Consider the following 14,065-nt stretch of genomic DNA (forward strand, 5'->3'; position numbering starts at 1 on the left):
GCTTTTTGCATTTTCTTTGACTGTTGTGTCAATGCTTTCTATGGTGTCTTCTGCCTCTGAGATTCTCTCTTCTATCTCTTGTATTCTGTTGCTGATGCTTGCATCTACGACTCCTGATTTCTTTCCTAGGTTTTCTATCTCCAGGGTTGTCTCTCTTTCTGATTTCTTTATTGTTTCTATTTCCATTTTTAGATTCTGGATGGTTTTGCTCATTTCCTTCACCTGTTTGATTGTGTTTTCCTGTAGTTCTTTAAGGGATTTTTGTGTTCCTCTTGAAGGGCTTCTAGCTGTTTACCTGTGTTCTCCTGTATTTCTTTGAGGGTGCTATTTATGTCTTTCTTAAAGTCCTGTATCATCACCATGAGAAGTAATTTTAGATCTGTATCTTGCTTTTCCAGTGTGATGATGTGTTCAGGACTTGCAATGGTGGGAGTATTGGGTTCTGATGATGCCAAGTAACCTTGGTTTGTGTTGCTTATATTCTTACGCTTGCCTGCATCATCTGGTTATCTCTACTGCTACCTGCCCTTGCTAAATCTGACTGGAGCCTGCCCTTCCTGTGATCCTGATTGTGCAGAAATCCTCAGAGTCAAGCTGTCTCTGTGATCCTGTGATTCTGGCATGCTGTGACCCTGGGCTTGTTAGAGAACCTGGGAGTGGAGCTTCCTCTGCATGTTTTGGGAATGACTGCAGAGTTTGCGCCCAGTGTCTGATCCTGCTGGTCTCAGTTACTCCCTGTGCTGGGACAGATGTGTCCTCCTCACCTCTGATCCTGGGTGTGTTAGAGTGCCTGGGAGTGGAGTTTCCTCTGGGTGTTCTGGGACTGGCTGGGGAGCTTGAGCTCAAGAACTGCTCAAGGTACCAGCTCAGACAAACTGGAAGAAACCTGAGCCATTGGACTGGCGGAGTTCCTGTGTGCCTGGGTCCTGATGGTCCCAGCTACTCCTGGTGTTGGGACAGATGTTATGTCCTCCTCACCTCTGATCCTGGGTGTGTTCTCATCTTGTATTCTTTTCCTACATATTTTATTTTATTACAGCAATCTTGGTTTGAAAGCTGATGACAATTTCAGAATTTACTTAATCCAAGAATGTGTACGCTAAATTCACAATATAATGAAAATTGATTATAATGTCTCCAGAAAGATGCCATGCCAATAATGAAATTCACACCTCACATGAGCAAAATTCTATCTGGAAACCAAGTATGGCTTGTTTAAAGAGTAAAGTAACCTGGCCAGCAACCTTCATTCAAAACTACTTAGTGAGCACTACACTGAGATCAGAAGACAGAAGAGCCACAGACTTCAGAGCGGACAGTCCACTCCACTCAGTTTCATACATGTTCTTCCTAGCATGTTAGAGTCAGACAAGTTACTGCATCTCGTCTGGGAAACAAGAAGAGTACTATCTACCATGCAGATAAACAATGTGATCAGTGAAGGAGAACATCAGGGTTACCATGACTATCAGCAGCAGCTCAACAGCTCAACAAGAATTTAACCAAGTCCCTACAATGCCAAGTTACTGAGGCAGAATGAACAAGACAGATAAGGGCCTTGCCCTCAGGGAGTTTACAGTCTAGTGTTGTTGGTGGGGCAGGAGCAGAGGGGGGTGGTAAGGAGAGAGAGAGAGAGAGAGAGAGAGAGAGAGAGAGAGAGAGAGAGAGAGAGAGAGAGAGAGAGAACAAGATGTAGAGATAAAAAGAAAATACACAAGACATAAGAGTCAGAGGTAGAGAGTAGTAAAGGGTACATTACATCACATCCAGGGATGGTATTTGTGCAAAGTATTGTTTCCCCATATCCTGTAGAAAAGAACTGTAAGAGACAGTGCATTTTGTGCCAAGAGGACAACAGGTGCCAAGCTGCTGAGGCAGGAGAGTGTAGCCATGGTGGGTTTTCCAATAATCTGCTATGGGACAACTGACATGAGGAGAAATCTAGGAAGTAAGAATAGGAATTATATAACAAACTTAATTCTGCACTAGGGAATCTGTGGTAGTTAAAGAAATTCTCTAATTTTAAATCATCCAGATTACTTAAACCTCCCAACTTCAATCCATGTGTTTAGGAAAAACGTTTTGAAAATGAACTCAATACAAATTCCCCAAGAGAGGACAGAGGGGGAGTGGCTGTGAAGCTGCTCTGCTGTAGGTTCACATCATGTATTGCGTGCTGCCCTGGCCTTACAGCCTGCTCTGTGCTCCTCGGTTTCCAGGCCTTACAGCCTGCTCTGTGCTCCTCGGTTTCCAGGCCTTACAGCCTGCTCTGGGAACTTGCTCTCTTATCGTGGTTCACACACACCAGGGGTGATCATTAAATATGTATTTCGTCAGCTCCTGTACGAACATGGTCTTAAATCTTTGCATATGAGTCCAAAAGCACAACATTTCCTGCACACACACACAAACTCACACACAGAAACACACACTGATGTGCACACACACACACAGACACAGACACAGACATGCACACACAGAGACACACACATGCACAGATATGTTTTTATTAAATCAAGTCTCTGTACCATCTATGCAAAAGTGCCCTTCTGCTAGGCTGTAACCAAACCCCCACTGGCCTATAGATGGATGCTCTGTTAGGTTCCTTTAGAGGCAGCTCTTGATGGCTTTGTTGAAAAATCAAAATGGATTACTTAAAGATTCTTTTCTAAACTTTTATTGCTCTCTCTATAAAAAGGATTGATGGGAAATTTTGAGATATTTTTATGTATGTATGTATGTATGTATGTATGTATGTATGCATGCATGCATGTGTGTGCATTCATTCATTGAAATAAGGTTTTGCTATGCTTCCCAAACTGGGTGATAAAGCCTCCATTCAAGTGATCCTCTTCCCTCAGAACCCTGGGTAGCTGAGACGTCTGGTACGTTGGAACTGGGCTGCTATAGTATCTGGGATTCATTTTTGTTTTTGTCAAGAATTGTCCTAACTGCTACAATACTTTGAGAGGTTTCTCATGTCCACACCTGTGCTGTCCTTTGTCAGCAGTAGGTGGCGCGACTGAACTACCTCTGCTTGTCTATAGACGCTCCAGGGGTTTGTCAGAAAGGTTTTACATACTTGGGATTAGAAGGAATCTCGAAGTCAGGAAAAGAGGCGATCCCGGTGCGATTATTTTGTTCTATTATGCCAACTTCGGATCCTTCAGGGTCCTGTGGGGAAGCAAATTAAAACAACAAGAAAATCCACCGCTGCCCTTGTTCATTATTTGTTGTTATCAAAAAATATCTGGTGCCAGGTAAGCTTTAAAGAATAGAGATTTATTTCGTCCTACAATTCTGGAAGCTAGAGTAGAAAGAAGCCCACACTGGACAGGAGAGCCATGCGGTTTCAACTCTGGATGGGAAGACAAAAGGGCAAGCAAGCATTCATAAGGAGTTAGTAGCGCTTTCCCATGAGAACAGCCCTTCTCAGTCTGTGCATCTGCGAGGAGAGTGCCAAGAGACTAAGGAAATACTTACTATGAAAGTTAAGACTGTTTCTCTGGTGACCGGCTTTAAGTGATCATCCACTGAGTAGACGCCAACCTTTACTGCAGGAATAAGTGACATCATCAAAAACCTTGCTAAGCAAGCTAATCTAATTTTTAGTTTGATTAAATCTAATTAGATTAAATCTAATTTGATTAATCTAATTAGTTAAACAAACTAATCTAATTTTTGAAACAAATACCTTCAGGGTGAAAATGATCTAAAATACACTGGATGGCATTCTTGAGGATGAATAAAATAATATATATTTTTAAACATCTTTAATGAGATAAGTCTCATTAAAAGCTATATAATCTATAGATTAAAACATATTTAAAAGAAAATGGTTGGTAAACATATTACATTACTAGGGATTCTTTCATTTAAAAGCAAATCCTTGTGAGTTACTTCTACTGAACAAGATAGTTTATTTTATGAAAATACTTATGTAAAACTTGCTGAGAACATGTGTATAGTAGGAAATTACTTATATCTGTAATTAGGCCACCACTTAGCAGGAATTTCATAATATCAAAAGAGAGAGAGATCGACTGTGAGTTATACAAAAGCATCCAATAGACGGTCCCTTGGGGCTGAAGAGCTTACTGCGAGACTGCGAGTCTCCGATAGCACACACACCCTCCCAATCACACAAACTAATGAGGCTCCAAATTAGCTCTTCCTGCCGAGTCCCTGCTTGTGACTGAGTCACATTTGTGCACCAGGTCCTGTGATTGTTCTTTCCTCTTTAAAAGAATAGTAGCAACATCTCAGAACTGCCGCTTCCCTTGACCATGCTAGACAAGCATTCTGTCATAGAAACACGCCACTAAACTTTTGTTTGCTTACTAAGTAACCCAGGTTACCCTGTGATTCACAACCCTCCTACAAGCCTGTTCTGGGATTATAGCCACACCCCACTATAACCTACCAGGCCTTCTACTTTTTAAATTTAGTATGTGTATCAAAGCTTATTTATTTTTTTTAATTTGCTTTCTTATTTTTATATTTTAAAGATAGGTTCACAGAAAAAAACATTAGTAGAACTTTGGCATATTTTTTATTTCTGACACTGTGGTTTTTAATCTCTACAAGTTTGAATTTGAGTCCTTAATGTATCTTCTTTGTTTTTGTTTATTGTGCTCAATATTTCCTTAACTTAACATTTTGATTTTTTTAAGAATTACCCCTTCCTATTACACACACACACACACACACACACACACACACACACACACACTACTATGTCCCTCCTATGCACATGTGTTTAGGGATGACTACTCAGGATTGGATCAGCCATCAGGGGCTCATCCCTGGATAGAGCTGACTCTCCTGATCTCATCAGCTATTGACTGACTGCCTATAGTTCTTCATCTAGGATTGAGGCCTTTTAAATTTTCCCTCATCTATGTGGGTATATCAACTCAACTGCTTAGAGATTGTGACCATGGGATGCACAGTCCCAAATGGTACATCTAAAACACAATCCTCTACCTACGATTCAAGGCACATTGTGGACCAGAAGGTAGAATGCTGAAATCTCAGTAGTGTGGTTGCCTAAACTGTAAAACTACATAGTGGAACTTCCACACATGGACACAATTTCATTCTTCAAGGGTTTTCAAACCATTTCACGGCCAAGTCTTGATCCACACACTAAAATAGAAATAGTACCATAAACCCAGAGCCATTCCACTCTTTGCCGCTACTGTGTAGGCTCTACAAAGAAGGACCAACAATGGCAGGCAGGACCACCCAGATTTGCTTTGTTCTGTTTTTTAACCTTGTGCACAGTAGATATCTCCTAATTTTGGTGGCTGCTGCTGATATCAGTAGTGAGGTAGACTGGGGTTGTATAACAGCCACTACACCACTCAGCAAGAACACCGGTTACACTGGCTAGGCAAGCAAAGACCTAGACAGGGTGAGGTCATGCTTGACAGACGCTTTCTTAGGTGGGGAAACAGAGAAACCAGCATCAGACATTTCTGCGGTGTACTTTAATCCCTGTGAAACACCTAATCCTCTTCTTTTGGATTTCTTTGTTTCTAACATGACAGGCCTCTGAATCCAAGAATTTTTTGTTTTGTTTTGTTTTGTTTTGTTGTTTTTCAAGACAGGGTTTCTCTGTGTAGCCCTGGCTGTCCTGGAACTCACTCTGTAGACCAGCCTGGCCTCAAACTCAGAAATCCACCTGCCTCTGCCTCCCAAGTGCTGGGATTAAAGGCGTGCACCACCACTGCCCGGCAAGAAAATTTTTAAAATTTATTTATTTTATGTATATGAGTACACTGTAGCTGTCCTCAGACACTCCAGAAGAGGGAGTCAGATCTCATTACAGATGGTTGTGAGCTACCATGTAGTTGCTGGGATTTGAACTCAGGACCTTTGGAAGAGCAGCCAGTGCTCTTAACCTCTGAGCCATCTCTCCAGCCCTCAAAAATGTTTTATAGGCAAGATTTTTAAGGTAAATCATTTCCCATTGCCAAAATTGTATTTGTAATTATGTCTTTCATATTTTTTGATGAACAGTTTAACAGGGGAGATAAAATGATCATTGACTGTGGGATTTGTTTAGCAATTCCTCTATAAATTAAAAATGAAAATGTTATATGAGAGTATAAACATCATTAGGATTTGAGTTTCTCTTAAGTAGAAATCATCTCTACTCAATTCCAGATGTTAAAAGTTTCACATATTTGTGTCAATTTTTCTCCCCTGAGAGAAGCATCATATACCCTACCAGGCTGCTGTGGAGTGTACACGGGCTTGTCAGTGCGAACGAAGAGAGAGCCGTTGTCATAGATGATTGGCATTATTTCTATTTTTGAAAAATGTTTTGACATGACTTCTAAATACACATTTGAAAATGAGTTTTGTCCTTCAGACAACTGTTTGGCCTGAATCTGTAAGACAAGAACAAAATCCATCAATGGGAAAGTGTGACTGTAAAGTTGTAAAGTATGTTGACCTAAATCATCATCATCATCGTCATCATCATCATCATCTCATTAAGACCAAGCCTGAGCTTGAGTATTGCACCATTTTTTTTTAAAAGAGGTTCACTTGACTAGAGAGATGGCTGAGCAGTTAGAAGCACTAGTTGATCTTCCAGAAGACAAAGGTTCAGTTCCCAGCACGCACATGGTAACAGAAACCACCTCTAACTCCAGTTTCAAGTGATCCTATGCCCTCTTCTGGCATCTGTGGGTATTGCACACAATGGTACCCAAGAATACATGCAGGCAAAATACCTGTACACTTGAAATTAAAAAATAATAATGAGCCAGGTGTACTGGTGTACACCTTTGATCCAAGTACTCAGGAGGCAGAGGCAGGTGAATCTCTGTGAGTTCGAGGCCAGCCTGGTCTACAGCATGAGTTCCAGGACAGCCAGGGCTACATATTGGCTTCTGGATGAATTGTTTTCTCCATTCCCCCTGTATAATGTCCTGGCCGATAGCTTGGACACTTGACATTACTTCACATGTTTCTGCAATCACAGTACAGGTACATGTGTTCCAGTCTGTGTATGTGATTACATCATCACCTTTATATTCAATGATATGGGGATTGAATATATTGATGTAGATAATTAAAGGAAAGAAAGGTATTCCTATGATAATTTAGGGTTTGGAAACATAAAGTTAATTAGTGAAATCAAGTGCTATGAGATTCTTACAAAAATTTGAAAACAGTAAAAATATCTATAGATTTTTCTGCTCTGGATGTAATATAACTTCTATCATGGCTGCAGGTTTGGTGCTTTGGGGGGGACGCCTAACAGAGTGGGGCTGTCTCTGACTCTTTTTTTTGTTTGTTTGTTTTTCGAGACAGGGTTTCTCTGTATAGCCCTGGCTGTCCTGGAACTCACTCAGTAGAGCAGGCTGGCCTCGAACTCAGAAATCCGCCTGCCTCTGCCTCCCAGCCCGGCTTGTCTCTGCTCTTGGAACCCTTTCTTCCTACTGGGTTGCCTCTCGCAGCCTTGATATCCAAGGGCTTGTACTTAGTCTTATCGTATCTTGTTATACCATGTCTGGTGGATACTCCTGAAAAGCCCACTTTTTCCTGAAGGGAAACAAAGGAGGGGTGGATCTGGAGGAGAAAGAGGTGGGAAAGAACGGGAGGAATGGAGGGAGGGGAAATGGCAGACAAGCCCTGTGGCTGTGCTGTCAATATGGCAATATGGTAGCCGGTTATCACACATGGCTACTCTAACACTCACAGCATGGCTAGTGTCAGCGAGGAATTGAAGTATTACATCAGTGGCATTTAACTGATTTTAATCTAAAGGCAAATGGTGGCTGGTGGTTGCCACATATCATAATACAATGGCCAGTAATAGTCAGAGGAAGTGAACTTTAAATTTTTATAAACCTAGTAATTGAAGAAGTTTTTTACATTCATTCTCAAGAGCATTAATGGAACAATTTCTATGTCTGGTTAGAATTTATTTCAATCAATGTTTCTCAACTATGAGTCATAGTATATATTACACACATGCAGATATAAACATATATCACTTTCAAACATTAAAGGATATGGACGATTCACAGCATTGATGTTTTGTTATTTACAATGAAGTAAAAAAAATCATTTTTAATTTTAAATATATGTAAATATTTCATATATAATTAAATTAAGCAGAAATCTACTCCTATGATTTTTGATATTTAAAAACTAAAATAAGAACTAGAGGGATGGCTCAGTGGTTAGGAGTACTTCTTGTTTTGGACCTGGGATTTTCTTTCCCTGCCTCTGCATCAGGCAGCCCACAATCACCTGTAACTACAGTTTCCAGGGATTCTGACTGGCCTTTCTAGCATCTGAGGACCAACATGTACATGGTACACATAAACTCATGCAGGCACACATGCAAACATACAAATAAAGAAAAAAATAACTTAAAGATTTTAAAAATCAAAGTAAAACCATAAAAACTTGAAAATGTTAGAAAACTTGTACAACTCTAGCTTTGGGGTCATTATAACATTTTCATTTTTGCTATCCTTATGACTTTTTCACTGTGGAGAAACATCAGTTTGTTTCTATGGAGCGACAGAGCTTCTTCTAAAGCTGACATTCTCTCATTTTTGTGGTTTTCTGTTTGATAAGATGGGTTGCAAGTACTTTCTCAAACAAATATATTAAGATGACTCTTCATGGCTGTGGGATTTGAACCCAGGGCCTCAGGTATGCCAGGCAAGCGCTCAACTACTGAACCATATCCTCTGCCTGGAAATGTTGTAATAGAAGAAAAAGTCATTTTCTTAAGCTTGCTATTTCTCTCGCTGATTGTCAATGAGAGCTGTTCCCTGCAGTAACAATTATTTCACTGGGGGGCTGCATCTGTAGCTCAGCGCTAGAGTTCTGGCCCTAACACGACACCCTGGTCCATTGCACAGTGCCCCATTATCACTGGAAAGAGGAAGAAAGTCATGTATTGTTTAAAGAAAAAAGAAAACAATAATTTTATTAGTTTGGGGCACTATGCATATAAACATAGACTACTGAAGCTTGGGCAAATGTTAAAAGTATGCGTGCTTATGTCTCTCTACTGTTTTAGTGATAATTTCATAGACAAAATTATTTTTAACGCATCTCCAAAAGTTTTCACATTGATACAAACTTATTTTATAATAAAAGTCGTTAACATTTGGATGTGTTGCTTGAAAAGCAAACAAAATTCTGTTTAGAATGTTGTTTCCCTCAGGGCCTGCAGAGATGGCTCAGTGGCTAAGAGCACTTGCTGCTTTTGCACCTGGGGTTCTGTTCCAAGCGCCTACATCAGAAGCTCACAATCTCTAGCTCCAGAGGATTTCACATTTTCTGGCCTTCTCGGGCACCTGAACACACATGGTGCACATAAACTCATGGAGGCACATCCACATAGATAGGTAGATAGATAGATAGATAGATAGATAGATAGATAGATAGATAGATCTTTTTAAAAGTATATTTGGCGGCAGGTGCTAAAGAAATAGCTCAGGGGTTAAGAGCTCTGGCTTTCAAAGAACCCAGGTTCAGTTCTCAGCATCCACATGGCAGCTCACAACTGTCTATAACTCCAGTTCCAGGACATCTGACAACCTCACACAAACATGTGTGCAGGCAAACCACTAATGCACATAAAATAAAGCTAAGTAAATAATTTAACAGGTATATAAAAAAAGGAATTTTGATGAACTCTTGTTGTCACCAGTTAGTGATAATCGTGTAATATTTACACAATGGTAGACTGATACAAATGATCATATCTTTATGCTACCAATGTTCAAAACTGTACATATTTTACCAAAAAACATTTTATATTTATATTTTTTTAAAGAATTATTTATTTATTTTCTGTATGTGAGTACACTGTAGCTGTCTTCAGACACCCCAGAAGAGGGCATCAGATCTCATTACAGATGGTTGTGAGCCACCATGTGGTTGCTGGGAATTGGACTCAGAACTTCTGGAAGAACAGTCAGTGCTCTTAACCGCTGAGCCATCGTGTCTCCAGTCCTATTTATATTTTCAAAAGAAAGACAAATACTTACTGTTAAGATTGTAGTGTTTTGGAATTTATTTTCTGGTGATAAATTAACAGTGCCCGAAGAGTAACGAATATTTTCATCAGGATAACTTTTTACAGAGATGGTTGTGTCAAATGCCTCAGTATGGCCGTGGGCTTGCACTGTAACATTTTCAGGAGCTCCAACTCGGAAGACAATTGGGGTTGAAATGATGTATCTGATGAAACAGGAAAAGGCTCAGTAGCTTTGGTGACTGTGGGCGTTTGAATAAGTGTGATCCACAGGGAGTGGCACTATTAGAAGGTATGGCCTTGTTGGAGGAAGTGGGTCACTGTTGGGGTGGGCAAGTGAGCTTCTTTCTAACTGTCTGAGGATACCAGTCTTCTCCTGTCTGCCTTTGGGGCAAGATGTAGAGCTCTCAGCTCTTTCTCCAGTACCGTGTCTACCTGCCATGATGATAATGGACTGAACCTCTGAACATGTAAGCCAGCCCCAATTAAGTGTTGTCCTTATAAGATTTGCCTTAGTCATGGTGTCTGTTCACAGAAATGAAACCCTTACTAAGACACATTCTTGTACCCCTGATTCATGGTCATCTTACTGTAGATATATTTTCTAATAGTCATGATTAGAAAACTACACTCATTTTGTGATCTATGACAAATTCAGCATAGTTTCTGAGAAGGAATAACTTGAAGTTAAGTCTTGAAAAAAAAACAGAGCAGGGAATTTGGTTTACAGTTAAGAAGTTAGTAATAGTGGGTTTATAGTTAAGAAGTTAGTAATAGTGGGTTTATGGTTAAGAAGTTAGTAATAGTGGGTCACTGGCCTACTCTACCTGAAGAGGACTAAAAAACATTTCATATGTTGATGTAAAAATAAAAACGCACAAAAACAAGGTTGACTAGAACATGTAAGTGGTGTCACTGTTCTCCGAAGAAGAAAAATATCAAATGGTTATTGGCTCACGCCTTTAATCCCAGCACTTGGGAGGCAGAGGCAGGCAGATTCTGAATTCAAGACCAGCCTGGTCTACAGAGTGAGTTCCAGGACAGCCAGGGCTATACAGAGAAATCCTATCTTGAAAAACAAACAACAGCAACAACAACCTCCCCCCCAAAACCAAAAAAACCAAACCAAAAAGAAAAACAAACAAACAAAAAAAAGAACTCTGTCTTCTGATGGCTGAGCAAAGTTACGTCCCTGGCCTGTTTTGTTCCTTTTTTCTGAGGTGAGCTAAATGAGAGCCTGTCTATAAAACATTAGCATGCCACTAATCAAGAAAGAATGACACTCACTAAAGTAGTTGAAAGAAGGAGATCTTAGAAATGAGTTACGTCGGTGGGTAAAGGTGAGTCTACAGTACAGATGAGCCAGAGGACGACTACAAGCTAAAGGACAGAAGTCCTGAGCCTGAGCTAATCTGCAGCGGCTCTGCATGCGAGTTGATGTGAGTCTTTCAGTGTCTCAGGCGCTGAGAGGAATTTATAGAACTCTTGCACTCCCTACAGAAAATCTGAGATGTCCCAGGCATGACTAGACTATTGTTCCTAAGCTACATGTAGGCAAAAGTGATTTGATCAAGGCCAAATGGTTTATAAGTAAATGAGGCAGGATTTTACGCCAGTTTCTATGCTTATAATTAGGGTCAAGATTACAAATCTACATAGACTCCTCAGTTTTGTTTTGCATGGGATTTATAAACCAAAACCAAAACCAAACCAAAACAAAACAAAAAAACCAACTAATTGAAAACAAGTTTGAAACACATTTTTGTAGTTTTCCTGAATGAGTTTCTCTGCCCAGAAGATCAGACTGGCCTTGAATGCCAGAGATCCTCTAGCCTCTGCCTCCAGAGTGCTGGGATCAAAGGCATGTGGCGCCACACCCATCCATTCCTGGTTTTGAAATACAAATTTTAAATTGTATGGTTTTCTTAATTATCTTATTAAGTGGGAACGTATAAAAACAACAACAATAATAAATTCCAACAGCATCTAACCCGAACAATAAAAACTGGAGAAAGACTGCACAGAGGAGAATTACGTAGTAACCCCAGAGGACTCAGACACTGAGACATAGGGATGCACTCATCATCCAATCTGAGAATTATTGCAGGCAACTGCCAACATTATAAAACTTTTAAGTTATACTGTTGTGTTTTAATTTATAAATTAAATGATACAAGCTCGAGGAAAGCCCTTCTTCCTGCCACACCCTCACTGTCGGCCATAGAGTAAGTGCTCAACGGACAGTTATTGAGCCAAACAATTTATCCATGAAGTGATTGATTCCCACATTGCTCATTGTTCCTGATATGCTTTGTCTGTGTTTCCGAAAAAGTAAGGTGCTGCCTTCCAGTAAGGGCCAACTCGACACTGTAGAAAGAATTCAGAATATTGCTCCGCACGAGCTGTGGGAGCCCAGGTTCTGATCAGAGTTCCTTGGATACTGCTTGTTTGCTTGTTTGTTTGTTCGTTTGTTTGGTTTTGAAAAGAGAAAGAGGACTTGAAGTAAGATTCGGGAGGATCTAGGAGGAATTGGGGAAGGTGAAAGATTACAATCAAAACATTTTTTGAAATGTAAAATAAACTAAGTTAAAAAAAAGAGCTGATTCCCCACATAACTGTGGCTTAACTGTAACCAAAAACAAAAACAAAAACAAAACAAAACAAAACAAAACAAAACAAAACAAAAAACAAACCAGACACTCTCAGGATCACAGGTGAGGAGGACACAACATCTGTCCCAACACTGAGAATAACTGGGACCAGCGGGACTAGGCACACAGGAACTCCACCAGCAGAGTGGCTCGGGTTCCTTCCTGTCTCTCTGGGCTGGTGTCCTGAGCAGACCTGGGGCCCAGGCTCTGCAGCCAGTCCCACAACACCCAGAGGAAGCTGCTGCACTCTTAGTTGCTCTAACAAGCCCAGGGTCACAGGATGCCAGAATCACAGGATCATAGAGACAGCTTGACTCTGAGGAGTTCTGACACAACCAGGATCACAAGTAGGACAGGCTCTAGTCAGATTTAGCAAGGGCAGGTAGCACTAGAGATAATCAGATGGTGGGGGGCAAGGGAAAGAAAATAAACAACACAAACCAAGGTTACTTGGCATCATCAGAACCCAATTCTCCCACCATAGCAAGTCCTGGATAAACCATTACACCAGAAAAGCAAGATTCAGATCTAAAATCACTTCTCATGATGATGATACAGGACTTTAAGAAAGACATAAATAGCATCCTCAAAGAAATACAGGAAAACACAGGTAAACAGCTAGAAGCTCTTAAAGAGGAAACACAAAAATCCCTTAAAGAACTACAGGAAAACACAATCAAACAGGTGAAGGAAATGAGCAAAACCATCCAGAATCTAAAAATGGAAATAGAAACAATAAAGAAATCAGAAATAGAGACAACACTGGAGATAGAAAACCTAGGAAAGAAATCAGGAGCCATAGATGCAAGCATCACCAACAGAATACAAGAGATAGAAGAGAGAATCTCAGAGGCAGAAGACACTATTGAAAACACTGACACAACAGTCAAAGAAAATGCAAAAAGCAAAAAGCTCCTAACCCCAAACATCCAGGAAATCCAGGATGCAATGAGAAGACCAAACCTAAGGATAATTGGTATAGAAGAGAGTAAAGATTCCCAATGTAATGGGCCAGTAAATATCTTCAACAAAATTGTAGAAGAAAACTTCCCTAACCTAAAGAAAGAGATGCCCATGAACATATAAGAAGCCTATAGAACTCCAAATAGACTGGACCAGAAAAGAAATTCCTCCCATCACATAATAATAAAAACAGCAAATGCACTAAACAAAGAAAGAATTTTAAAAGCAGTAAGGGAAAAAAGGCAAGTAACATATAAAGGCAGGCCTATCAGAATTACACCAGACTTCTCACCAGAGACTATGAAAGCTAGAAGATCCTGGGCAGATGTCATACAGACCCTACAAGAACACAAATCCAGGCCACTATATCCAGCAAAACTCTCAATTACCATAGATGGAGAAAACAGGATATTCCATGACAAAACAAAAT

General features: G+C 40.2%; 1 protein-coding gene across 1 annotated transcript in view; it reads right to left on the minus strand.

Annotated features, from left to right (window-relative positions):
* The window catches only part of LOC116091925 (complement C5-like), a 22,492-nt gene that overhangs the window by 6,089 nt on the left and 2,338 nt on the right, over positions 1-14,065 (minus strand). Inside the window, exons 2-5 of the mRNA XM_031373348.1 lie at positions 10,035-10,227; positions 6,236-6,398; positions 3,484-3,554; positions 3,083-3,174 (exon numbers count right to left, since the gene is read on the minus strand). Coding sequence (XP_031229208.1) covers positions 3,083-3,174; positions 3,484-3,554; positions 6,236-6,398; positions 10,035-10,227 — 519 coding nt within the window. The remainder of the gene's footprint in view (positions 1-3,082; positions 3,175-3,483; positions 3,555-6,235; positions 6,399-10,034; positions 10,228-14,065) is intronic.

The sequence above is a fragment of the Mastomys coucha genome, unplaced genomic scaffold, assembly GCF_008632895.1.
Source record: "Mastomys coucha isolate ucsf_1 unplaced genomic scaffold, UCSF_Mcou_1 pScaffold15, whole genome shotgun sequence".
NCBI classification, from domain to species: Eukaryota; Metazoa; Chordata; class Mammalia; order Rodentia; family Muridae; genus Mastomys; species Mastomys coucha.